At 38.8% G+C, this 26,829-nt stretch overlaps 3 protein-coding genes across 3 annotated transcripts; 1 reads left to right on the forward strand and 2 right to left on the reverse strand.

Annotated features, from left to right (window-relative positions):
• Positions 1-380: 380 nt before the first annotated feature.
• Positions 381-2,158, reverse strand: LOC131431921 (regucalcin-like). Its single transcript, XM_058597879.1, has 4 exons — positions 1,939-2,158; positions 1,336-1,501; positions 708-1,275; positions 381-647 (listed from the first exon to the last, which is right to left on the reverse strand). The coding sequence occupies exons 1-4, from the start codon at positions 2,020-2,022 to the stop codon at positions 449-451; spliced, it is 1,017 nt and encodes a 338-aa protein (XP_058453862.1). The 5' UTR covers positions 2,023-2,158; the 3' UTR covers positions 381-448.
• Positions 2,159-8,513: 6,355 nt separating this feature from the next.
• Positions 8,514-11,753, reverse strand: LOC131431461 (elongation factor-like GTPase 1). The gene is made up of 3 exons (XM_058597189.1): positions 10,231-11,753; positions 8,840-10,177; positions 8,514-8,771 (listed from the first exon to the last, which is right to left on the reverse strand). The coding sequence occupies exons 1-3, from the start codon at positions 11,656-11,658 to the stop codon at positions 8,583-8,585; spliced, it is 2,955 nt and encodes a 984-aa protein (XP_058453172.1). The 5' UTR covers positions 11,659-11,753; the 3' UTR covers positions 8,514-8,582.
• A 9,743-nt stretch (positions 11,754-21,496) lies between these two features.
• LOC131430778 (pre-rRNA 2'-O-ribose RNA methyltransferase FTSJ3) lies at positions 21,497-24,411 on the forward strand. The gene is made up of 3 exons (XM_058595980.1): positions 21,497-21,701; positions 21,759-24,021; positions 24,086-24,411. The coding sequence occupies exons 1-3, from the start codon at positions 21,635-21,637 to the stop codon at positions 24,333-24,335; spliced, it is 2,580 nt and encodes an 859-aa protein (XP_058451963.1). The 5' UTR covers positions 21,497-21,634; the 3' UTR covers positions 24,336-24,411.
• The last annotated feature ends 2,418 nt before the right edge of the window (positions 24,412-26,829 follow it).

Raw genomic sequence — 26,829 nt, forward strand, 5'->3', positions numbered from 1 at the left:
CTTATCTTTTCAAGAAATATAAAAATCTCTTACCTTCATTCAATATATATTATTTTCCCGCTCCTCCAGCAAAGGCTACGTGACGTTTTGCACATTCGACAAGAGACATTAAATGACAAGTGTTTCACCGAGTTTCAGTAAAAGCTAAAACACTATTCGAAATCTCGGCAAACGGATTGGCTGATTTCGGTATATTTGTTGTTTATTAATAAGCTCAGCTTAATATTTTTCCAAACTTCGGCAAAAGAACGCGCTTTACCGAGATATCAGAAATATCATTAGCGAATTTCGGAAAAGAGCTTATGGATTACTGAACAATCTGTCCATCCGTGATATGTTTTGTACTACTAACAGGAAATCAAGATCAAAACAAACATGAATATTTTTCAAACTAGACTAGCACCAATATGTTTATTGCCTTATTGAATGAAAGATAAAAACCACTGCCTCATTCCTTGAGGATCATTTTATACATTTCCTTTCCTTTCACACCCAAACCGGACACTTTGAATAGCGCTCCTGCCGGTGCGTCTTGATTGTTAGTATGGGCAGTAGTTACGAACAGCTCATCCAATTTAGGACCTCCAAACGCCGCCGATGTTACTTGTTTCGCAGGAATAGGAATTTCCTGTTCAACTTTTTTCGTCCTAAGCAAAGAAAACATAGTTACTGAAAAAATTAAAACCATATTCAATCAATTTGATTACTTTGGATTTATCTTCAGAAGCTTTGATCCACCCCAGGTGGCAACGAACAGTTTTCCATCCGCATCACTAGTCATCCCATCCGCGACGAAGTCAGGATTTTTACCGCCAACTTTCAAATCAAACAGAACAGTTTCGTTCCTTAAATCGCCATTTTCCAACACGTCAAACTCTTTTATATCGCGCGCCGCAGAATCAATGTAATAAAACTTGCCCGTCTGTTCATCCCATGTCAATCCGTTGGAGATACTTATGTCACGCTTCTGTTCGTAGAATTTTCCACCAACATTTCCATCGAATCGATAGAATTTTCCTTCTTTTTGATCAAAAATATCTCCCATCGATTCCAACCGCATAGTGCCAGCGTACAGACGTCCCTGTGGATCGACCTTCCCATCGTTGAAACGGACATGCTTTTCCGACTCACCCAGATCACCGATCGTCTTCTCGAAGGTAGCCTTCTCCGAACGACCATCCCAACTAACGAGCGTTAACGTGTGCCCAGTTCCGAGTACGTACTGGTCCGGCTTACCCTGGACAAGAATAATCAACGAGATTGGGGCAACACCATCTGGGGAGGAATTGAAACTATTAGTTATAGACAGTAGACACTATTTTACCATGGATCTACCAATTGTCGCACTGTAGGTTTTATTCTCCGCGTAATCGTAACGGAGTATGGCTGCCCCCATAATGTCCACATAGAACAGACTTTGTGTATCGGTGTCCCAGACTGGTCCTTCCCCGAGCTGGGACAGTGGACTGGGTAGTTGCGCGATCTTCAACTCTGATGCCATCTGGTATTGTTCAGAATATAAACAGGCTTTCTTTATTAGGATTTATGATAAATTACAAACACAAATGCAAAACCGCTTTAAAAAGGAGTGGTTTACTTTCATCACGATGTACCTAAATTCAACCAATTTTTCTCGAAAAAACTAGTTTCGAACTATTCTTCGCGATTTTTGTTGGTTTTGTTATTTATTCAATGTCATTCGCAGATTATTGAAATGATTAAACTTTTTCGACCTCTGAACAAGAGCAAAATTCCATCAATTTGTATTTATGTAAATTTTCTTCAGGCGAATTACCATATCAGATAAATTGCCAATTGTTCAATTGAAGAAAAAAATAACAAAGCAAATACAATTTTATCTAATCTTGTAACTATTCATTTACTCTATATCTTATTGAAATGATTTCAGATAAGAACTCAATCTGCAGCAAAACTTACACTGTATGATGCAGCCGACAGACACAATACGACTGATACCAGCAACGCCGTGGACTCCGCGGCCTGAACTTGGCGTTTGATCATCTCACACGAATACAACCTCAACCGACAAGTACTCGAATGAATAAAAAAAACGTCGAAGAAAAATGCAATTTGTTTTGATTCACTCTACAGCAAATCACGTGCCGGCAACGGTCGAGTGCTAATCCAATCCAACCAACAGCTCGATCGAGACTGATCTGTACGATCGAGTTGCATACTGCTAATCGATCTGATACTAATGCAAATCACTAAAGTTGACCTCCACAATGGGCCTTCGAATGGTGTGGTTGGCGATAGTTCCAACCGCACCATTCGAAGGTCTATTGCGGAGGCACCTTCGATTATGCAAAATAAATGTCATCAGAATCTAGGTTCTTGGCCAATCTAATATTGACCAAACTCGATGTGATAGGTGACCATTTGTTATCTTGTGGTCACCTAGGTCTTACGCTTGGTCCGAACTTGGTTTTAGAAAGTTTACAATCAGAGCTCTGCCGTCTTCTTGTACTCGAATATTCCTTACAGTAATTCAAGTTGGACATTTTCCGAACACATTTCTTATGAATGTATCACTCATTTTAAAAATACATTTCCTCGTTATAATAATTATTTTCATAAAAATAGTCATTCCATCTACATTATTATTGAATTTAGATAGATCTGGTCTTGAAATTGAACGGTGGTAAAATTTAGACTAAATTTCCGAAATAAAATGTACAATTATTACTTGACTGACTAATTTTGAAATTAAACTCAGCAGGTATGAGTACACCGCAATTTTGCGCGAAAATTTTACTTGAAACATCCGAAGTGAACCCAGGTACGTTTTAGAGAATATAAAGCTGGATTCATATAAATCGTGAGCGAATCAAGTATAAGATTCAGGTTCGAAATTGACCCGAAATCGCAGTTTAACGGCATTAGACCACTGATAAGAAATAACGTTTTTGGCGACTAAACATAACTGGATTCAATTTTTGCAATGACTGAGCGGAAATATATATTGGAGAAGCCAAGTGAAAGAAAAACTAACAGAAAAGATGAATGTCCAGCCAGCGACTGGCACCATTGAAGAAGGTGACAAGCGATTATAAATACACTCTCCTACTCAATGCTTGATCGGAGAAATAGGTATAAAGCGAGAGGACTAGTGTTTGATGGACAGAGAAGATGTTTGGATGTAAGGTATCGGTCGGGTGACGGCCAGGATGTAGACCATGTTCGATGTACGTTGCTACTATGTCTGTTTCGAGTTTTAGTGTGGCTAAAGCAAGATCAGAGTGGCGAAATGGTAGCGCGTATGCACGGAATGCATAAGAACGCAGGTTCGAGTCCTGTCTCTGAGCGTATCTTTTTTCAAAAATTTATCTTTTCTGTTAGTTTTTCTTTCACTTGGCTTCTCCAATATATATTTCCGCTCAGTCATTGCAAAAACTGAACTTAGTCATGGCGGCTTTACGTCAAACTAAAATTAATAAATCGATAACTGGATTTTTTTTTCTAGAAGGCGAAGTTCTGGCACAATTACCTCCTTAGGAACAAAAAACAGTGTTTGCTTAGAACAACTTCATCGCCGGTTTCGCGTAATGGGACAATGCCAAATCTTACCAAACCAGAGTTTTGCCATTGTGGTCTAAATGGTAAAAAACATAATTTTTGCGAATTTTTTTCAGATAAATTGTCAGTGAGGAGGTATTTTTAAAGACGCTTCTTAAAAATCATGATTTGTGAAGTCCACTGCATCTCAGCGCAGAATTATCAGAAGTCATAAAATCAAAGCAACATAGTTGTTGTAGATGTTTTTCTTTACCTCTACTTTTTAATTAATTTTTTTTCAATTTTTGAAATGTTTTGGTGGTTATTTAAAGTGAAAACTGCGATTTTTCCGTCATTTTTGCCTTTCTCATATAGAAAGGTTATGCAATCACTGTGAAAACCGACTTTTGAACCGAGGCCCGGAGGGCCGAGTGTCATATACCATTCGACTCAGTTCGTCGAGTACGCAAAATGTCTGTGTGTGTGTATGTGCGTATGTGTGTATGTAACATTTTTTGCACTAACTTTATGGGGTAAAATGTGCAAAAAAATGAAAATATGTGTTTTAACTTTTCTCATAGATGGCGCGACCGATTTTCACAAACTTAGGTTCAAATGAAAGGTCCTGTGGTTCCATACGAAATTCCTGATTTTCATCCGGATCCGACTTCCGGATCCGGAAATATAGGGTAAAGTGTGTTAAAAATTTTATACCATCACTGAAAAGAGCGAAAAACCGTAAAAAGTTTTCTAAATCGACCTCAAATCTTTTCCAATTGATAGTTTTTATCAGTAGACGGTCAAACAAATCTATTTCGAATTTTCTTTTAAGAATCGAAGAAAAATAATTTTGAAGAATACCACAGTATTATATAGGTATGATAGTATGATTGATATGAGAAAGGCATCATTACACCACTAGGTGGATTAAAACAGGTTTTTAGTTGTAGCTTTTAGCTCTTTGTCTGTTCATAACGCTGTTTTATTTCATATAGGCTGATCTATCGATTGCCTAAAGTCTACACACTTAGGAAATTTCTCAGAATTCGGTAATTTTTTACCGAATTTACAACAGCTGAACGTTCGGTAATCAGTTCGGTAATTGAATTGAATACCGATCGTTCGGTTATTGCTGAATTGTCAAACAACTACAGTAAACTGTAAACCAAATTGATCTAACGAATGGCTCGGTAATTTTTTGCGTTTGTTTACTTTTATTTACATTCTGAATCTGAATAGATTTTCGGAGTTCATAAAACAACATACATTTTAAGTTTACGATAATGTTTTTTTGGATTTGGATATTTTTCTTAGAAACGAGTGAATAAAGTTCGAACCAGTCGTGACTATGATGCCCTATATATCCACGAGTAAATATAAAAAAGGTCTAGAAAAAATGTAACTTCACTTCCCGGTTGACCGGAATTATGAGCGCCTTTCGGAGCATTGCACACCCCATCAAGTCCACCACAAATAACTCTCAAACGAAATGTGTTAGCAGCAAGTGGACATAGTGATATGAAATTATTTTCTGTCTATAAATAAACAAAAAGTTTTGAGTAATTCTAATGTTTTAAAAACTTGTGCACTCATTCCATTCGACGAACCCTTCAAGATATTTTTTCGTTTGGTTTATAAAAAGACACTTACTGAAAATTTTAATAACTGTTTGACATTTAGTTTTCACGACAATCAGTATTTACCGTACTCGGCGACTATTCAGATTTACCGTATGAATTGTATATCTATTTACAGAATTCTGTAATGAAAACTTGCGTAAAACTGATCGTCCGGTAAAAATTTGCATAATTGTTGTAAATGAAGTTCATGTACCGAAATATCGGTATTTTCTATTGATTACCGAACGTTTTCGTCAAAAAAATTACCGAACAACGGAATCGAATCTTAGTGTGTACCAAATTACACAAAGTAATCATATAAAATATTTTTTTCAAATCAATCACTGATGTGTTACCCACGTACGAAATTTTCTGCTGTATTGTAACTTTTTGTGACAATAACATAGTACATTCGTTCATTGACAATTTGTATAGGGTAACAGAGGTATTTTGGCCCACTTTAGGAATGATTTTATTTTGGCCCACTTTATAAAAATATCCACAAAATATTGTAATATCTTTAAAAACCCCTTCCGCAATAGGTAATTTAATGTGATTAGCTTCAAATTGTTGCAAAATGAGTTACTTAACATCGATAAAATCCGATGAAATCGATATAGTTTGTTAGGTGGGCCAAAATATATGAAGTGGCCAAAATACCTCTGTTACCTTAGTCAGCACAAATGAAAAACATAATCGGTTAAAAAACAAAAAAAAAAAACACGATAATGTGCTTACTACATAAATGCTGTTGATATGGACTACATGAATAGTGTTTTCAAACTTCATAATCGTTTATCAAATCATGTATCTATCATGTAGGGGAACGTGCCATTCGAGCCAAATTGTTCTGATTCCTGAACTATTTCGCTTCTCATATATATCAAGGCTCAAGAACAATTTTACCTTACTAGAAATTGTGAGTTTAACTATCTGTTCTTATATTTGAGATGACTACCATTGTCAGTATGATCATGCCATAAAAGTCACAAATAGTTTAGTCAAGTCGTAGTCTTTGTTATCTAGTAATTTATACAATACAGATGGTGAATAGTCATATATCATGCCCTTTGCTACTATTTAAGCATATAGTTGAAATGACAATGAAAAACAGGTTGCGGTTCATATTGTTCTTTTCTCAGTGTAGATTGAGAAAATGATCAGAATTTATCGCTCATCTATAGCCGATCACGAATAAAAAATAGAAAGTATTATGAAAATCCTAATTCGTGAGGAATTCCAGAAAGTTATTCATATTTTTGTTCTGACATAAAGCAGTTATTAGTGTGGTTTTATCCAACGTAAAACAGATGTGAAAAATCTAAATTATTGGAATTGCGAATGTAAACATTTGCCAATAAATACACCACATAGGTTGAAATCGAACCAGCCAACTCTCTCCACCCGTAAAATTGTTGATTTTAATCACTCTACAAGGAAACACATTTTATTTCTTATCATTCTTCCAGTAAAGCCGTTTGAGACTTATTGAATATCTTTACTTTTCGAATACCTTTGGTTTATGATAGCGAGATTATCATTACTTGAAAACAGATGGTATGTTATTAGAATTCCCCAAAATTAAATTCAAGTTCTTCATTTTCAATCCATGTAACTCATGTATTGTGCTTGCAGAAAAAAATTCAGAAGCGACGTCTCTCTCACCTGATTATATCCCTCCAGCGAAGTTGATTGTACTTTAATGCTATGTAGACTGCATGCAATACATTAATCATTTATCCTACTTCGAAATTTCCCTACCTCGTAACATTCAGTCTCAAACCCATTGATTCCTAAATATACATTATCAACTTAAAGTGCATACAGAAAGTGATACTCCTTTGTTACTTGCTCCGTTATTCATTTATGTTAAAGCACGTGATTCATAATCAAGACAACAAAATATACATGATGTAACATGGTTCTATCAGTTGATGAATAGTAAATGACAGTTCAACTGACGTCGCTCGGAATCGTCGCTGCGCTGGACTGTCCAGCGAATTGCAGGTTAGTGCTGCAGCGACAATAACATTTTCGACCTTTCGAACTTCGGTTTTTCAAGATTTTGGCCTTTTGCATAATTCTGAGCGGATTCGGCTTTTTGAGGCGCTACCCCATGCAACTTGAATCAATTTCATCTTGAGTCTGAGTCCTCTGCGTATACAGCATGTTTTTTTCCCAAACTACATAAACTCAATTATTAAAGTCAATTCATCGGAATTTTCGGAAAACAGTTAAGTGAACAATTGTGATTCGTCTGAATCACAATTTTATGCCCAATGTCCTTTATGACAAACGACCGTATCCCTCTTAGAAAAAAAAAAGTTCAACCAATACGTTGAACCGTTGATCCGATGAATGTCCAATGAATCGTGCAACGGGAGGTCAGCATAGGACTTTCGTTTGCCGATTTTGAAACAGAACTTTTTTTTCGTTAAACAAAACCGTCAGGCAGGGCTCCATTGCTGAGCCATTTTCAATATGAGGAGTTGAAGCCCAGTTGGACTAGTTTTACTGGAGAGTTTTGGAAATTTTCGATTACCTATTTTTTAAATTAATACTACATACTTTTACAATACTTCTACTATGCGTATAACAACATCACATTTTCTTTTTATATGAAGAAAATATTTAATCTTCACGCGAATCTTTGTAGAAAAGAAAACAACAACAAACTGAACGAGTTTAGTTTGTCGTTCAACAAACGCTTCGCGAACAACATGTTCTAACCGCTTTCTCAGTGGGATGCCAAATGACCTTTATGCTAATCGATCGTATGCCTGATGACCGTCGGCGAAATTATCATTTTCAATAACGTACAGCATGGGTTGCTTTACTTTAAAAAACCTGTTTTAATCCACCTAGTGGTGTAATGATGCCTTTCTCATATTAATCATACCATCATATATAATACTGTGGTATTCTTCAAAATAATTTTCTTCGATTCCTAACAAGAATAACTGAAATCGGTTTGTTTGACCATTTACTGATAAAAACTATTAATTGGAGAATATTTGAGGTCGATTTAGAAACCTTTTTTCGGTTTTTCGCCCTTTTCAGTGATGGTACACAATTTTTAACACACTTTACCTTACATTTCCGAATTCGGAAGTCGGATCCAGATGAAATTAAGGAATTACGTATGGGACCACAGAACCTTTCATTTGAATCTAAGTTTGTGAAAATCGGTTCAGCCATCTCCGAGAAAAATTAGTGCAAAAAAACGTTACATTTACACATACACACACAGACATTTTGCGTACTCGACGTACTGAGTCGAATGGTATATGACACTCGGCTATCCGGGCCTCGGTTCAAAAGTCGGTTTTCACAGTGATTGCATAAACTTTCTATATGAGAAAGGCAAAAATACGACGATTCGTTCAAAACAAGCTATAAAATTTCAATTTATTTATCTAAAAACAGCCAAATACTGAAAATTATTCACTATTTATTTTTTGACAACGTCCGCTGCTTCTCGGCGTGTTCAACTGTTTTCTTCTCCACAGACAAACCTTTCCGTTCACGTATCGAGTCCATGTAGACTTTGGCGATGTTGGTAAAATCGGCCTTTTCTCCGTACTGCTCGTATTCTTCCTCCGTTCTGGGTACCCAATAGGGATCAATGTCGATGATCTGGGATATTGAAAACGACCTTAGAAATTGAATACCCGTACGTACGAATGTTATTCTGAACTACTCACCTCCCAATGACTAAACACCAGCTGCGGCATCGCTAGACCGGACGTTTGTTTTCTTATTTCGGTGGCAAAGTTGAACGATTCAATCACAGGAATAACAGCATTAACATCAAACTGGCCGCTGCCTTCGATAAGATCAGCGGATTGAATGCGCCCCTGGCGCTTCCCAATGGCGGCGTACATTTTCCCCAGCACATCGCCACTAACGGTTATATTACAACTGTACATGGGATGAATCAGTCGCTGTGGCTGATTCTGGAATGCTTTTTTGCAGCCTTCCTTGACGCTGGACATTATTTGACCCGACAGTGGACCGTGGGAAACAACGGATCCCTGCTCACCGTCACCGTCGGACGCCGAACAGATAGTCCATTCTAACAGGACAAAACAAACACCTTGCATTGGTTCATCGCATAGCGGTCCAGCCAAACTCGCTAACTGAAAACCGTTGACGAACGAAGATTCGTAATTACTCCGCACATCACTACTAAACGGATCTATTTCTTCGTTTGAATTAGGAGCTTTTCGCATACCCCAAACTGGTAGATTTCGAAACGATGTGTGATTTAGTAGGATATTTGGTCCACATTTCTTCGGCCCAAAGCTCCAAATTTTCTCTACCGTTTCCGAAGAAAATTCTTCTGTTTCACTATCAGTGAAAACTTTATGCAACTTGTCCTTCAGCTCGACTAAAGAATCGCGCAAATTCTGCGAGATTTCTTCTGTGGTTTGAGTTTGCGCAAGTACCCTCAGAATCGGGTTGTAGGTTTCCAATAACTCAACAACTTCGGAGGGCAAAGGCAATGCAAGCAATTTAATACAACATTGTTGGTTTGGCGTGTGAATGGTCACTACTTTTTCGCGTTCCTTCTCCTTTGCCATTTCCTGTTCAAAGTTCTCCTCGGATGTGGGCACGAATTTCACAATCGTTTCCTTGAACGGAACAATGGGCTTGGAAATGTTCAACTGTACTTTGGCATAAGTTTCCTGCAGATCTTTGATGCATCGCTCCAAATGAACCTCCCCCAATGTGAGAAGAACGTGTTCCCCACTCTCTTGGATGCGAACTTCCACGCATGCATCAGCCTGATTTAAACGTTTCAGTCCTCGTATAAGTTTAGGCATATCCTGAATATCTTTTGGTTCCACAGCCACTCGCAGAATTGGCGTAGCGATTTTCGGCAAATCCACAAACGGCGGACAGTACGGTGTGCTACTCAATGTTGCCGTTTTAAGAACGTGATTCTGCAGGCCAGCGATACCGACAATGTTTCCCGCCGGTACCGATTCCACCGGTTCCAGTTGGCGACCCATCAGCATGAAAAGGTGATCTACTTGGACCTAGAGAAGGGATCGTTAAAAAATTTTGTACATTTTCTGCTTCAATCACATACCTGCGCAATATGAGGTGAAGCTTCCAGATCAAACGATTCCTGTGTTAAAATTCGTGGATCATGTTTCGGCCCCACAACGAAGACCTTATCACCCTTCTTAAGCTTTCCACTGTACACTCGGCCAAATGCTAGAAACAGTTCCTCCTCTGTATGGACATTACTTTGTCCCGAATCGAGTAACAACTTCATCATACCATCCACAATCGACTGGGGAATGGCCGTAGGCTCTATGGGGAACATTTTAGAGATGAACACAATCAACGTTTCGCTTTCCGGGTCACATTTCATGATGTCAAATTTTAGTAGCTGCGTTCGATCGGGATACGATTTGAAATCCTCCATTCGCGAGCAGAGCAGCTTTTCCGCCTTCGAGTCGGGAATCATTTGTGGACTAGGAACATTTTGGACGACATGCTCTAAAAGTGATTTTTCCATTGGAAGCCACTGAGACAGAATGTTTCGAATGGGTATACGGATATCGGCATGCTTCAAATCTCGTGCTGTTTGTGGAACTCCAAGCTTTTCCGATATAGCTTTTAACTTGTCCACGTCACGATTTTGAATAATCTCGTAGACACTCCACAAGTTATCCAGAATCAACTGCGAGAACAATGGCCTGCGTCCCTTGTCTAAAGCTCCTTTTTCAATAACTTTCTTTTTGGGACTGTAGTAAAAATCGCCCCACAAGCTTTCTTCCAGCTGATCCAATGGTACACCCAACTTTGTTTGGTATATCGCAGCGAACATTTTTGTCGTGAAACCCCACCCATCTAGAGCGGAACCAAATATCACATTTCCATTCGACGGTGTGAAATAGATCAATGAATCATCAACGTCTTCCAGTGCTGATATCTGATCCTTTGAGCTTACAACTTCCTTCGCCAGTACATCGGTAACGAATATATTTCCCACCACAGCATTGACCTGTTCCAAAACCTGCGTCAGATGCTTGTACGCTTCTACCGTGTCCATTTTCTTCTCCAGTATCAACCGGTCCACTTTGTTCAGTAGCAACACCGTTTTCAAATTTTCACTGTAAGCTTGCTTCAGACAGATTCTGGTCTGAGGACATACACCTTCGACAACATCCACAACTATAATCGCACCATCGCAAAGTCGTATCGCCGTGGAAACCTCACTGGAGAAATCTACATGGCCTGGCGAATCAATCAGATTGACCAAATGTTGTTCGTAGCATAGCGCTATACTGCTACTCTTCATCGTAATCTGTCGTTCCTGTTCATCAGGTCGACTGTCCATGTAGCGCATCTTTCCCGCTAGCCGTTGTGAAATTATACCATTGCTGGCGATCAGTGAATCAGCCAGGGTGGTTTTACCGTGGTCCACATGTGCTAGAATGCAAATGTTCCGAATTTGCTGCGTACGTTTCTGCAACTCAACAAGTTGAGAAAGTTCTATTCGAACCATACTCGTTCTGGAATGTTTACGCCAGCGTACGAACGTATTTCCGTATACGCAATGAAACTCGCAGCGAAAGCTGCTTACACGTGCAACTGTTTTGTTTACCACCAAAACCACCAAGTCAACACTCTTGGTGGGAGGGAACACTTGGAAATTGCAACGAAACAGAAAGTGCACGTCAAATCACGGTAACTTAAATTTGAGTAATCATTCAAACATTTGTAAGCATTCACTTAAGATGCTAATTAGTCATGACAGCAAATTTTCTCTTTTGTGAAAGTTAAAACTAATACACTATTTTTGCAAAATTTCTCGAGACAATTAGAAACTTCTCTGTCCGTTAGTGAAGAGCGTTGGAAACCGGAAGAGGCCTGGTTAGATTTTGATAGCTGTCAAAATAGTGCAGGCAGAATTGTGTCATTTTCTTGTTGGACGGTCTCATCAACCTTGCATGTGTGAATATAAATAGGAATTATTTTGAGACTAGATAATTATAGTTCAATTTCTGAATTCATGAACAAATTATCAATATTTAGCATTTTAATTTGTTTTGTTTTTCACAATAATTTGCTACTCAAGTATGTAGTAATCTAATGGATACAGCTTTGCCAACAAAATATATGAAGCTAGAAACTTTGTCCTTTTTGTCTGTCAATATAAAAGTTTGCACATAGTAGTGCGATATCAAGTATCCGAAAAGTTTGCCGATACATAATCGCAATTACACAACTGTTGCCAGAATCTAAATTCTGGCAGACAAAACCTGTTATCTGGGGAGAAATATTCCCGCTACGTATAAGTGAGTACTAAAGGCGCTTGTGTGCGAGGATGATGATTGCAAGGTTTCCTGTCAGAATGCAAAGAAAAATGAATTTCAACTCAAACAGTCATTTCTAATCGTTCACAGTAGCATTTCTTCAAGAGACAATGTATTTTCGTGATGTCTTTCTCATAAATGTTTATGGGACTATGACACAAAATAAATTGTGAATCGAATCGAAGTTTAGCTGAACACAAACCAAATTTAACTGGTTTAGGATAGTTTAGGAGGGATTGGATGAACCCGCCAAGGGTTTTGAGATAGTTTAGAACAGATTGTGCAAGATTGGGTGAGATTATTTTGGATTAAATCAGGTTATTTGTCTAATTTAGCTAAGAGTTTAGCGTAATTTACCGCTTGATTAACACCTTTTTTAATGAAAAAATGTTTTGTTTTGACTGTTCTGTAATAAAATTAAAATTAATTCTTTCAATCTCCATTGTCTTATAAAATATTAAATCATGTTTTATCGAAATTCTGCTTATTTGTCGCATTCGAGAAAGAATAAATGAATCAGTTCTCTTAATCAATCAATTTATTTTAACTGATTTGTGTACTTTCTACAAGCAAAGTAAACAAAAAATAGTACCGTTGGTTAATTCTATCATCATTAGGTGAATTCGATGAGGACGACAGAGCTGGGAGCATGAAGATGGAATATATTTCAATTTATTGTAGCCCTTTGAATGTTTACCCGAAGATATCTCAGTATGTGATATTAAAGTGGTTTTATATTTTGTCAGATGCTAATACTTACCATTTATATGTTTAGAAACGTTTTTCATTAATACTGAAGTAAAACTCGAATAAAGCTGTTTTTATGAAATATGTTATTGAAAATCTTATAGAAATGGTAACAATTCATTTTTTTACTTTAATACAACAAACTATACATTTCACATAACGAAATTATTGAAGAAAATTTCTATATAGTAGGATTATGTTTCACCTATTATGCTATTTCATGAACAATTTTCACATAAAAACTGCTTTTGATTTTGTATAGGATAGTAATTCATCGAATAATTATATTTAAACGAAACAATAATGATACAACAAAGTCTATATAAAGTTTTCTTGAAGTTTTCGATGTACGCTACATTTTTTCATGTGTAGTATAAAATATCATCGGAGTCTATTGTTACTTTCTCCATATGAGAAACATAACAGCTTATGTTGAATGATACATAGTTTTCGATCAGCTCTAAAACTTTTTGTTTGAATTTTGTTCAACCTAGATTCGAATCCTTGAATTGTAAAATTCACAATCGTTGATTCGGTCGAAGTGGAAGAGCGAGCATCTCTAATTATCGCTTCACATGTTTGACTGTTTCTGAAAACTAATAAATTAAAAAATAGCATCATTTTATTTACATACCATTGTTTCTTGAAAAATAAAATTATATTTTTCTTTATGTGACATTTGCAACTTTCAAGTTACTTTGCTTAATACGATACATCATATCTCCATGGTTTTGTTTTTAACCAGCAAAAACCCAAGAAAAGACAACCGATCCATATTCAACCGTTACTATGTGTATCAAAGAGAAGGAAAGTGTGCTTGATCGTATGCAGCGTAAAAAAGTTTAATCGAAGCGAAGTGCAGTTTTCTAGTGTCGTCCCCCTTGGGTGAATTCGAAAATGTAATTGTTAGCTATCAAAACTAATAAATCGGTGTTTTAAGTTATTAGACTGAAGCGTTATGAAAATTCTATTACACAGTGATCACTTCATTACTGAAAGTGCGTTTGAAAGTACGAGTTGAAATAGATAAGGATGACTGAACACATGATCACATGAACATGAACGAGATTATAGAAAGAGTACGAGATTCAGAATATGAAATATTATTCGATTTCAATTCACGAAAGCCAAGATCAAGTCAAGCTAACAATGAGGATAAAGTGCGATGAGAAACGATTTCAACTGTTGTTGGACTCTTAATGAAAATCCTTCAACACGAAGTATGAAGCTTATGTTATTTGCTAAAGCAATAATTGTTTCAAATACTTTCTCTGAACAGTAGGTATGTTGCTTTCACAGCCGATGATTTCTGATGTTGTACCTCAACCACACTTATTTTCGGAAAAAATATATGGTTGCCAAACTAAAGTTGATCAACAGAAACAGATAGTTTTTCTTTTGATCATTATTGTATATCTGTATTGTATTTTCCTCTGGCCACCAGTGAATTCTATTAGCCGTAAACGTAAACATAACTGTTATATTACTTTTCACAGGACCCTGGTCAAGAACTTACTACCTTGATCAAAAAGTTCTCGTAATCACCACCGTATGGCGCTCTTAGTCACCCGATTAGATTTTTTTCAGTTGCCACATCTGTCATTGATATTCTATCAAATTTTCAGCTTGATATCTGGGCCAGAGCTGCAAATTGTCAGTCATGTCAAATGACCTTGACAGACTGACTAAAATCATCGTCATCTGCCATCGGTACGGCTTATGCTGTTTGATTAATATTCAGTCACATCGTGATCAAGCAGTGGCATGAGAAATAAAGATAATATCTATCGCATCGGCAATCAATGAGCGTCCTAGTGAGTGTAATATCAAGAGATTTTAAGTTATGACAGATCGGCTCTCAGACACTCAATACATGATGATTGGTAAAGCAGTTCAGTGACATAACTTTCCAGTCTTCATCGTTCAAAGTTGCTAGTTGATAGTGACATATAGCAGCTCTGATCTGGGCATTTGTAAAAGTTACGCTGTATAGAGTACATCTGCGATTGTGCATGTCCTCCATTTTGTACAATTTTCAAAATGGAAATGAATTTGCAACAACAAGTTTGTATTAAATTTTGCGTTAGAAACGGTTTCAATGGTGCGACGAATCAGTCGTTTATCAGTTGCACGAACGTTTCAGAAGTGACCATGAGTCTGTGAATGATGAGAGAGTTTTCAGTCGAAAAAGAAGGCGTCTATCTATCCGTAAACAGATGTTAAAGACGAAACTCATCGCTGATTTAAACAAACACACTCACCTATACAGAGCACCGCTGACATCAAATTATGATGGCATTGATGGTTCTCAGTTTTGATTCCATAGCATCTAATCTCATTCCTAGTTTTAAAACCTGTTTTAATCCACCTAGTGGTGTAATGATGCCTTTCTCATAACAATCATACTATCATATATAATACTGCGATTCTTGAAAGAATAACCGAAATCGGTTTGTTTGACCGTCTACTGATAAAAACTATCAATTGGAAAAGATTTGAGGTCGATTTAAAGAATTTTTTAAGGTTTTTCCCCATTTTCAGTGATGGTATACAATTTTTAACCCACTTTACCCTATATTTCCGGTTCCGGAAGTCGGACCCGCATGAAATTCAGGAATTACGTATGGTACCACAGGACCTTTCATTTGAATCTAAGTTTGTGAAAATCGGTCGCGCCATCAATGAGAAAAGTTAGAACATATATTTTCGTTTTTTGCACATTTTACCCCATAACTCCCGAACCGGAAGTCGGATCCAAATAATATTCAGGAATTTTGTATGGGACTTCAAGACCTTTCATTTGAACCTAAGTTTGTGAAAATCGGTTTCATCAGCCATCTCTGAGAAAAGTTAGTGCACTTATTTACACTATTTTTTGCACATTTTACCCCATAATTCCGAAGCCGGAAGTCGGATCCAAATAATATTCAGGAATTTTGTATGGGACCATAAGACCTTTCATTTGAACGGCTGCTCGGCCATCCATGGAAGTTGACCATCAATGTTAACTTCCCTCTCTGAGCAGCCTAGATAGCCGTGTAGTGTCGGTAGCGGTTTCCCAACTGGCTAAGAATAACGCTACGGTCCACCTGTACCAGTAGGTATAAGTCCACCAAACAGGTAAGCCGTGTGGCATCCGGCGGAATTATTTTTTACCAAGAATTGATCCACTGGTTTCCTGTTCCATGTCGTAAAAGGCCACAAAAATAGGAACTCCTAAGTCAAGGTGTATTTCCGTGCCGATGGCTGAATGGCTGCAGGAGGTTAAACATTGCAGTCGTGAACGGAATATCTTGGGTTTTTCCTCAAGGTGGTGTACTATTCCCACTTTTATGGAACCTAGTCACTGATAGTTTGTTAAGGAAACTTAATAACCTCGGATTTCCGACTTATGGTTTTGCCGACGATTATCATATATTAATGACCGGTATAAGCATTAACACTCTCTTTGATTTAATGCAGCAAGCCCTGCGATCTGTTGAACAATGGTGTTGTCAGGTTGGATTATCTGTAAATCCGGGCAAAACATCAATGGTGCTTTTCACTCATCGTAGGATAATTACAGAAGCTCGTCCGTTGCAGTTCTTTGGTTCAGGGGTCACTGTGGTCGATCAAGTTAAATACGTCGGGGTTATTCTTGACTTAAAACTGAATTGGTATGCTCACATTGACTTCAGGATTGAAAGAGCTTGCATGGCTTTCGGCCAATGCAGACGAGCTTTTGTAAAATCGTGGGGACTCAAACCCAGATATATTCATTGGATCTACACAACTATTGTTAGACCAATTTTAGCATATGGATGTCTTGTATGGTGGCAGAAAGGAGAAGTCGCGACAGTTCAGTCAAAGCTAAATCATCTCCAAAGGATGGTCCTAATAGCGATGACAGGAGCATTCACGACAACTCCGACTGCTGCTCTAGAGGCGCTACTGTGCATTAAACCACTACATGCGTTCCTAAAACAAGAAGCATTATCTTGTGCATACCGTCTTAAGGTTATAGGCTTTGGAACAGTAACCCTTTGGATTATGCTACTAGCCACACTCGCTTGTGGTCTCAAATGGTTACGTGAGATGAGTATTTACTCGCTCCTAGTGACCTAACTCTCACATGCAGTTTTCCTTTTAAAACATTCAATGTGAGCTATCCTCTTCGTTAGGAATGGTTGTCTGGTTGTCTGGAACGACAACTTGATGAACACATAGTTTGTTTTACGGTTCTCTGTTGAATGGTCGTGCTGGTGCTGGTGTCTACTGTCGTGAAATGAGGCTGGAGCAGTCTCATTCACTTGGTAGATACTGTACTGTGTTCCAAGCAGAAATCTACGCAATTCTGTGTGGAGTACAATCGGCACTTCAGCAGAGGATCTGTGGTAAACGTATTTATTTTTGTTCCGACAGTCAGGCAGCCTTAAAAGCACTCAGTTCGAATGACTCACGGTCGAATCTAGTGATCGCATGTCGAACTCAAATTGAAGGCCTCAGCATTTCAAATGCTGTTTACTTCTTATGGGTACCCGGCCATTCTGGTATTACTGGAAATGAATGGGCTGATGAGTTGGCTAGAGCTGGTGCAACGAATGATTTCGTTGGTCCTGAACCAGCTTTACCACTTTCAACTAGTTGTATAAAGCACAAGATACGTTCTTGGGCTGCATCCAAACATGCCAGCTACTGACGCAGCTTGCAAACTTGCGCTCAGACAAAAGCATTTCTACCAGATTTAAATCTGAAAATGTCAAAGTGTCTACTGCATTTCTCCAAGTATCATTGAAGTATTCTGGTCAGAGCTCAGACTGGACATTGCAAACTCAATTATCACATGGCTACTATTCAACGTGCTGAGTATTATTCGTGTGATTTGTGTAAATGCGATTATGGTACTTCATATCATCTGATATGTAACTGTCCCGCATTGACGCAGCTACGTATCCGGGTTTTTGGTTCTCCATACATGGTTGAGTCTGTGTATGCGGAGCTAAAATTGAAGGATATTCTCTCGTTTCTCACCCAATGTGGTAAGGAGCTATAGTCAGAAGGGTTCATCGTTCTTCCTGGAGTGAATGAATCCCTTCTGTATTCACCTTAAATAGGGTTTAGCAGATTGTTTGGCATCCTTTGGGGGGTACCGAATTCACTTCTGCTCTTACATACTGCGAGTCGTTCTGCATTCTTCCGGGAGTGCAGAATGGTGTCGCTTTTGTAAGATCTCTAAATCCTCTCGGGGGTTGGAGGTTTTATGAACAGCAGACTGTTCTGGACCTCGTAGAGGTTCAGAATTTCCTTCTGCTTCCACTAAATGTGATCCTCAGCAGATTGTTCAGCATCCCTTAGGGGTGCAGAATTTACTTCTGCTTTTATGTGTTTTTGTGTCGTCAATTTTTCCCATCCTCCTAGTCCAACCCTTACCATTTCCTTTCAATCCTTCCCTCTTATATATCGGGAAAATGATGCTAAAAACATATTGATGGCAAGGCACAAATCTCCAAATATCAAGGGGAACGTGCCATTTGAGCCAATTTGTTCTGATTCCTGATGGGACTTCAAGACCTTTCATTTGAACCTAAGTTTGTGAAAATCGGTTTCATCAGCCATCTCTGAGAAAAGTTAGTGCACTTATTTACACTATTTTTTGCACATTTTACCCCATAATTCCGAAGCCGGAAGTCGGATCCAAATAATATTCAGGAATTTTGTATGGGACCATAAGACCTTTCATTTGAATCTAAGTTTGTGAAAATCGGTCGCGCCATCTATGAGAAAAGTTAGAACACATATTTTCTTTTTTTTTGCACATTTTACCCCATAACTCCCGAACCGGAAGTCGGATCCAAAGAATATTCAGGAATTTTGTATGGGACTTGAAGACCTTTCATTTGAACCTAAGTTTGTGAAAATCGGTTCAGCCATCTCTGAGAAAAGTTAGTGCACTTATTTTGACTATTTTTTGCACATTTTACCCCATAATTCCGGAACCGGAAGTCGGATCCAAATAATATTCAGGAATTTTGTATGGGACCACAAGACCTTTCATTTGAATCTAAGTTTGTGAAAATCGGTTCAGCCATCTCCGAGAAAAGTTAGTGCAAAAAAACGCTACATACACACATACGCACATACACACACACACACATACACACACACAGACATTTTGCGTACTCGACGAACTGAGTCGAATGGTATATGACACTCGGCCCTCCGGGCCTCGGTTCAAAAGTCGGTTTTCACAGTGATTGCATAACCTTTCTATATGAGAAAGGCAAAAAGTGAGTACTGAGTTTGGCATCACCGTACCTAGCTACACCGGTCAGTGTATGCTTAAACCACAGAGCTGCCAACACAACCCAGATTTTCGGATTTATTTTTGCTGGTACTCAAAACGAGCACAAGCACGAGCATTAATGTACGAAAACAAAAGTCGAACCGTAGCGTGATGTATACCATGAACGATTGAATCTCATGTCTCGAGCTAAACACAACTGGCTACTGAGCCGAATGCGTTTTGCAGCATACGAGAATATGTGTTGAGAATTGGATTGAAATGGCATCGATTCGAACGTTGGCCGCCCATGGCAACTCTGGTGGATGGGGAATACAAGCGAGACAGTGTCATAAGAATCTTATTCAATGTGTTGATGTACAAACACATCAAATCACAACTCACAAATCGTCTGTCAGTGTGTTCTAACATTTGATGTGTATTCAGCGCTCATCTGCTGATTGCTTGACACTACGATGTTGAAACGATGTTTTCTCTACACAAATAGTTACCCCTCGCTCAGTGATGCTTCTGAAACCGATTTGCAGGTGAGCTGGACTCAGTGATGATGAAGTGCAGAGTTGATTATTGCCAGACCTGGTTATGAGACGTTTGCGTGTAGCAATTCGCCGAAAAAGACCAGATTTGTGGCAAACTTGCAACACGATAACGTACCGTTACACAATGCCATCATTATCTGTGAACATTTGGCTAAAAACGAAACGAATATCATTCAGCAATCACCGAACTCACCTGATTTGGCTCCCTGTGACTTTTTCCTATTTAGTCGGCTCCGTTTCCGCATTTCAGCACCCAAGACTATGAAAAAATCGCAGATGGCTCTGATGGCCATATCGAAAACTGAATATAAAAAAATGTTTCGATGATTAGACCAAGCGCTGATATGAGTGTGTGGCAGTCGATGGGGAGTACTTTGAAGGGGACAATATCGATTTTGATGATTATTCTATTTGGAATTTCCTGAATGAATTCCAGAAACTTTTTGATCAAGGTAATATACATTTTTTTTATTCTCCACGTCTAGAAATCACTTTATCGATAGCTGAATTAAGATAGAAGGAAAACTCATAATCATTCACTACACCGTCGGCACTCATAAATACTTTAGAGAGTCCTTCTTCTTCCAAAATCGCAATATCAAAAGTCTTATGGCGAAAACGCAATTTTTTCTAAAATTTGGACGGAATGTTGGACGTTTGGAATTTTTAATTAAACAGGATTGTTATGTTTTTATTTTCATAGTCCTTACTTCAAATAGCTCGTAATTTTTTGTCCTACTTCATTAATCACACAAAACACGTCGTTTTTGAGATGTAATATCTTTTGAAAAATAATTGCGAAAATTCAACTTCCTCTTAATTTTTCGTCGTCCGTGGGTATCAATTAATTGCCATATTAGAATAAATTATTTTCTAATATCTACCAAATGTTGTAATATCTTTGAAAAATCATGCCGCGATAAGTAATTCAATGTGATAAGCTTCAAATTGATGCAACATGGGTTACTTAACACCGGTTAAATCTATGAAGTTGGTAAGGTGGGCCAAAATATCTCTGTTACCTTAGGGCATATTCAGGAGTGTTCTAGTTCTAGATGCATAATTTATGTCAGTTTAAAAATTTAAATCTAGAAATTATAACAAAATAAACTGGCAGCTCCAACAGCGTTTTATCTGTGTTTCAAATATAGAAAAAATAGAACGGCAATGTATACCAGTTTTAAATTTGACAGTAGAACTGGTCGAATAAATAAAACTAAAACGGATTGCTGAGGATACGTTTGTTTCAGTTTCATTTACATTATAGACCACCCATATGAATCTTGCAGCTGCTGAATTTGCTCTTATTCTCGGCATATTATAAATAAATTTTTGGCCGTGTAGTTTTTTTCAGTGTGGTCTCTGGGTTTTTCATCTTTCGAAACGGCTCTTCGATGCGTTTTCATTGTGTTCCCTTAGAACGAAAACATTAAGACATTACCTATCGTTTGACAGGCACACACACGTTTGTTTTGTACTAGCTCGTGGTCGGTCAGCAAAACACGTTTTTGTGCGGTTTGTTCCAGCAACCGCTTATATTATATTGTTTTAATTAGTTGATTCCTGTTGGTCCGATCGACCCCGTGAATCGATTCCAAAATGGGTAAAAAAACAAAAGTTGGAAAGGATCGGCGCGATAAATTCTACAAACTAGCCAAAGAGACCGGTATGTAGTACGAAGTAAATGGAGGAAAAAAAGTTAACTTTTCTTCACATTATCTAGGCTACCGTTCTCGTGCTGCATTCAAGCTTATTCAGCTCAACCGACGATATGGGTTTCTCCAGCAATCGCAAGTATGTATCGATCTGTGTGCCGCTCCGGGCGGATGGATGCAGGTAGCCAAACAGAATATGCCCGTCTCCAGTGTTGTCATAGGAATTGATCTGTATCCGATCAAGGCGGTACCGGGATGTATTAGTTTGGTGGGTGACATTACCACCGATAAGACCAAGTCAGATCTGGCTAAAGAATTGAAAACTTGGAAAGCGGATGTGGTTCTGAACGACGGTGCACCGAATGTCGGTCGGAACTGGTTGTTCGATGCATACCAGCAGGTTTGTTTGACGCTAAGTGCCACCAAATTGGCGACCCAATTTTTGAAACCTGGAGGATGGTTCATCACTAAGGTGTTCCGGTCGAAAGATTACAATGCGCTGATTTGGGTGCTGAAACAACTGTTCAAGAAAGTACACGCAACGAAACCATCCGCCTCCAGAAACGAGTCGGCGGAAATTTTTGTCGTTTGTCAGCATTATCGTGCACCCGATAAAATTGATCCGAGGTTTTTGGATGCCAAGTATGTATTCGAAGAGCTTGACATTGAGCCCCAGGTGAAAATTAACCTACTGAAGCAGGTGGAAAAGACGAAAAAACCGAAGGTTGAAGGATACGAAGGAACGGATGTCCGAAAGATTGTCGGTGTGACGGAATTCCTGAAGAATGATAAACCTTTGACTCTGTTGGCGCAGATAACGGAGATTAAGTTCGACAATGAGGCGGCCACAAATCATCCTCGTACGACATCGGAAATTAAAGAGTGCTGTAAGGACATAAAAGTTCTGGGAAGAAAAGATTTATTGGCCTTGATTAAATGGCATAAACAACTGAGTGGTGAGCTGTTTCCGTCACAACCGGATGAAGAAAATAAAAGTAAGGAAAAGGGGAATAGGTTACTCAAACTGACGGAAAAGATAGATCAGGAAAAGGAAGATGATGCCGATGAGGAAACAGTGGAGTTGAAAAATATAGACAATGAAATTCGCGCTTTGAAAAAAGAGGAATTACAGGATGCCAAACGGAAACGTAAAAAAGCTAACAAAGAGAGAGCCAAGTTGAACGAGAAGCTGAACTTGAAAATGGTTATCAAAGGTGATGAGGGTCCAACCGAAGTCGATGATGCAATGATTTTCAGTTTGAATGATGTTAAAAACAAGACGGAATTGAATTCCTTGATGGATGCTCCGCCGGATGTGTTAGCTGGGCCCGATTACCACGACGACAACGATGACGGTCTACCGAAAAAACGGCAAAAATTTGTCAAGTATGATAAGGAAACAAAAGGAGACCTGTTTGAAGATGAAAAGATTTTGGCACAAAAGTCCGACGACGAAGACAGCGATGCCGATCTAGATCGTCCTGGATTGGGCTTCAAAGATGATGAGGATGAAAATGTGTCACTCAATGGACAGAACGAGAACGGAGAGGCCTTAGATAGTGACAATCCGGATGCAGAGAATCCCCTGATAACCGATTTGGATTACAGAAACAAAGATGAAAAGCGTCGGGCAAAAGCACAATTGTGGTTTGAAAAAGAATCGTTTAAAAATGTTCTCGGTGAAGAGGATCAAGCTCTGGACTACGATTTGGATAGGCTAACGGAGATGTACAAAAAATCCGGTGTCGAAGTAGTCGGTCAGGACAACTCGAGCAAGGAGAATAGACCTCTTGGTAAGAAAGCTCGTCGACGGGCCCGGCATGATGTTTCCGGAGAGAAATCGTCATCGGATTCGGATTCAGATTCGGAGCAAGAAGTTGATGACTCCGGGTTTGAACACAAAACAGTTGAGAAAGTCGGAGGTAAAGATGGCTTTGAAGTTGTGTCTGCTGAACGACCCAAGAAAATTAAACTCAGCGAAGAAGAATTGGCACTCGGACAGCTTTTGGTGACGGGTAAAAAAACTCGCCGGGATCTGATCGATTCCGCTTGGAACCGGTATATGTTCAACGATGCCAACTTGCCGGATTGGTTCATCAAAGACGAAGAGCAAACCATGAAGAAGCAAGTCCCGGTACCGCACGAGGTCGTTGGCACCTACAAAAAGAACCTCGAAGAGATGAATGTTCGCTCGATTAAGAAAGTGATGGAAGCAAAGGCACGTAAGAAGAAGCATGCCACCAAGCGATTGGAGAAGATCAAGAAAAAAGCTGAGACCATTATGGATAATGTGGATAATACCAATCAGGAGAAAATAAGGCTACTGAAGAAGTGAGTTTGTTGACGATCGTCTTTGCTCTCACTAACGACTAATCAAAACATTTTCTTTTCACAGATTGTACAAAAAATCGGACGCCAAAAAGAAGGAAGTAACGTACGTGGTTGCCAAGAAGTCCGGTGTCAGTGGCAAGAAGGTTCGCCGGCCGAAAGGAGTCGAAGGTCGCTTCAAAGTGGTTGATCCTCGCATGAAAAAGGACAAACGCGGCGAGGATGCGAAATCTCGTCGGTCCGGCAAAAAGGGTGGCGGTGGCAAATCGAAAGGTAGCAAGACCGCGAAGGGTGCGAAACCTAAACGAGCAAAGTAAGGTTTTCCAGAAGAGATAGATTAGTGTGCAGGATAAGTGTTAAGTATATACGAATATATATTTGAATCAACAACTATCGAAGCGGTTTTTATCTGATTACAACAGGTTTCCCTTTCCATGTTATATTGAATTATTTTACAGTATTCACACTCCTAAATTCGTGATTTTCATTAACCTCCTCCTCAAAGGCATTTAAGAAAGTGGTAGTCGATCTGTGTAAAGCCAACCCAAGAACGATCTTGTTTAATTATGCTAAGTTAGTGAAAATTAGTTTAATCTTTCATTGGAAAATCGAAGTGTTTTTCGGACTTTAAGGCCACTGTTTGCGGTACTGTTTTATTCGTATTCACGTCCTCCACTTACGTCTCTGGCATTACCCACCCGCCTTTTAAAGTTCTTCGCACCGTAATGTTAAACGACAACGTTAAATTTCAGTTCGCTTTCACATCTCATACAAGCCAGTCGATAAAACAAAACCGCTTACATTCGGGACAAAGGAAACCAACTACAGTATTGTGTAGTGAGCAATAGAACGATCTCGAAATGAGTGAACCAAACAAAGAAAAGCTACCGCCAATACGAAAGAATACAATAATTGTTGACTTCAAGCAGTGCAAAATTCGACCTTCGATACGAGAACTTGAAGGTTTGCTTAAGCAGCAAATGCATCTTGACATTAAACGTATAAATGTAATGCAATTCAATGCAATAAGACAAATGATGTTTACATCCCGTTTTACAAAGAGATGGATGCAATTCAATTCGCAAAAGACAATAACAATGTGCACTATGTGGAGCACAAAAACATTAAGTACAACATTCCAGTATATATGGAAGATAGTGCTGTAGAAGTGCGTGTGCATGATCTTTCCTCAAGCGTCATCGATCCTTATATTCGCAAAACTATGTCCCAATACGGAGAGATTCTCTCTATCGAAAAAGAAAAGTGGAAGAACTTTTTCCCCAGTATTCTAAATGGCGTACGTTTGTTACGCATGCTCTTGAGGAGGCCTATACCTTCTTATGTGACATTCGGTCAGGATACAAGAATCTCGTGCAAATCACTTGTTACCTATGCCAATCAGATGGCCAGATGTCAATATTGCCAAAAAGCTGTTCACTACGGTAAGCCATGTGATAAACTGAACAAGGAGACAACTACACCAAAGGACAACGGTGCTTCCTTCACACCAACTCCAAGCAACCCTAGTACACTTGTCGCAGCCACCAACAACAATGAAGCATCCCCTTCAACGAAACCATCAGTAGTACACCAGCTGCAGTTAACAACTTACCTTCCACCAGACCCTGTCAGCTTGGAGCGATCTCAATCTTCAGTTCAGCAACGCCATCGCACGGCGTCTCATTCAACATGCCATGTCAATTGTATGGGTGCGCAGTGCTGCTATTTTGGCGCGTACGAATTTGACATTTCTCTCCCCTACTTCGATACGTGATTCGATGCGGACTCGCCAGAGGGCGCCATGGTAGTAAAAAAGGATGTTGCCAAAGATTTGTTCGGGAAATGTGAGAGCTGGATATCTTGTTAATATGATGTCTTTGCTTCCACCCAACAAGCAACTGCAACCAATGTACAACAAGACGCATCTACAGCAACACTCAACGAGCCCAAGACTACGATACACAAAAAACGAAAAAATGGGAAATCACACACAACATTGACGATGAAGCAATGGATTATGAGATAAGCCACGGACAAAGTGACCCTCAATCTTCGTAGGAGGGAAATGGAAACTCATCTCCCCCTAGAAAAAAGGTGACAACGAGATCCAATACAAAAAAAATTATTCAAAAAATCGGCTCAATCGGCCACGTAAAGCTTGTACGCAAAAAGGCCAGATGAATAAAAATATCTTTTGAATAAAAAAAAACGTTAAATTTCGTTCGTGAGACCTATCATTTGTGAATAGGATTGTAAAAATCGGTTTAACTATCTCGTTGAAATCGAGTTGAGTTCCGTTCGTTTTGGAGATGTAGTCCACTGTTTTCGGTGAATCTGGAACCGGAAGCCGAGAGCCGGTATTGCCAAAACCACTTCTTTTGGCCATAAACTAATTAGACCTACATATTGGAATATTAGTACAGGTTCGCCGAATTTTTTCTTTGGAAATTATACAATAAATTTGGAACCATGATACCTTTCATTCAAAGCTTAGTATGGAAATATCGGTTTAGCCAACTATGAGAAAAGTGAGTCAATTTTGAGTACATGATTACTATTTCCGGTGCTTACAAAATTGAAAACTGGGAACCAGTATAGCTGGAAATGGTTTGTTTGCTTCGCCGCTTTTAGTGATGGGAAAACATTGAAAGTCGAATCTGGATTTGATATTTCATGTATGTTAGTGTTAGGTTCATAAGAAAAATAAATAAAAACCCGGTATTTTTTTCGAATCTTCAAACAAAATCTGAAAATTATCACCATCGCTTAGTTCAAAGCTTGCCACTCGAGCAGCGCAGCGATCGCAAAGAG

This window comes from Malaya genurostris, chromosome 2 (assembly GCF_030247185.1).
Source record: "Malaya genurostris strain Urasoe2022 chromosome 2, Malgen_1.1, whole genome shotgun sequence".
Lineage (NCBI taxonomy): Eukaryota > Metazoa > Arthropoda > Insecta > Diptera > Culicidae > Malaya > Malaya genurostris.

Bases quoted from the DNA above. Each gene is read 5' to 3' on its own strand.
- LOC131431461 (XM_058597189.1), bottom strand. From the start codon at position 11,658: ATGGTTCGAATAGAACTTTCTCAACTTGTTGAGTTGCAGAAACGTACG. The intron at 10,178-10,230 runs GTATGTGATTGA...TCCCTTCTCTAG, and splicing joins CTTCACCTCATATTGCGCAG to GTCCAAGTAGATCACCTTTT. The intron at 8,772-8,839 runs GTGAGTAGTTCA...TCAATATCCCAG, and splicing joins TGGTGTTTAGTCATTGGGAG to ATCATCGACATTGATCCCTA.
- LOC131430778 (XM_058595980.1), top strand. From the start codon at position 21,635: ATGGGTAAAAAAACAAAAGTTGGAAAGGATCGGCGCGATAAATTCTAC. The intron at 21,702-21,758 runs GTATGTAGTACG...CACATTATCTAG, and splicing joins CAAACTAGCCAAAGAGACCG to GCTACCGTTCTCGTGCTGCA. The intron at 24,022-24,085 runs GTGAGTTTGTTG...TTCTTTTCACAG, and splicing joins AAAATAAGGCTACTGAAGAA to ATTGTACAAAAAATCGGACG.
- LOC131431921 (XM_058597879.1), bottom strand. From the start codon at position 2,022: ATGATCAAACGCCAAGTTCAGGCCGCGGAGTCCACGGCGTTGCTGGTA. The intron at 1,502-1,938 runs GTAAGTTTTGCT...GAACAATACCAG, and splicing joins TGTCGGCTGCATCATACAGT to ATGGCATCAGAGTTGAAGAT. The intron at 1,276-1,335 runs GTAGATCCATGG...ATTCCTCCCCAG, and splicing joins AACCTACAGTGCGACAATTG to ATGGTGTTGCCCCAATCTCG.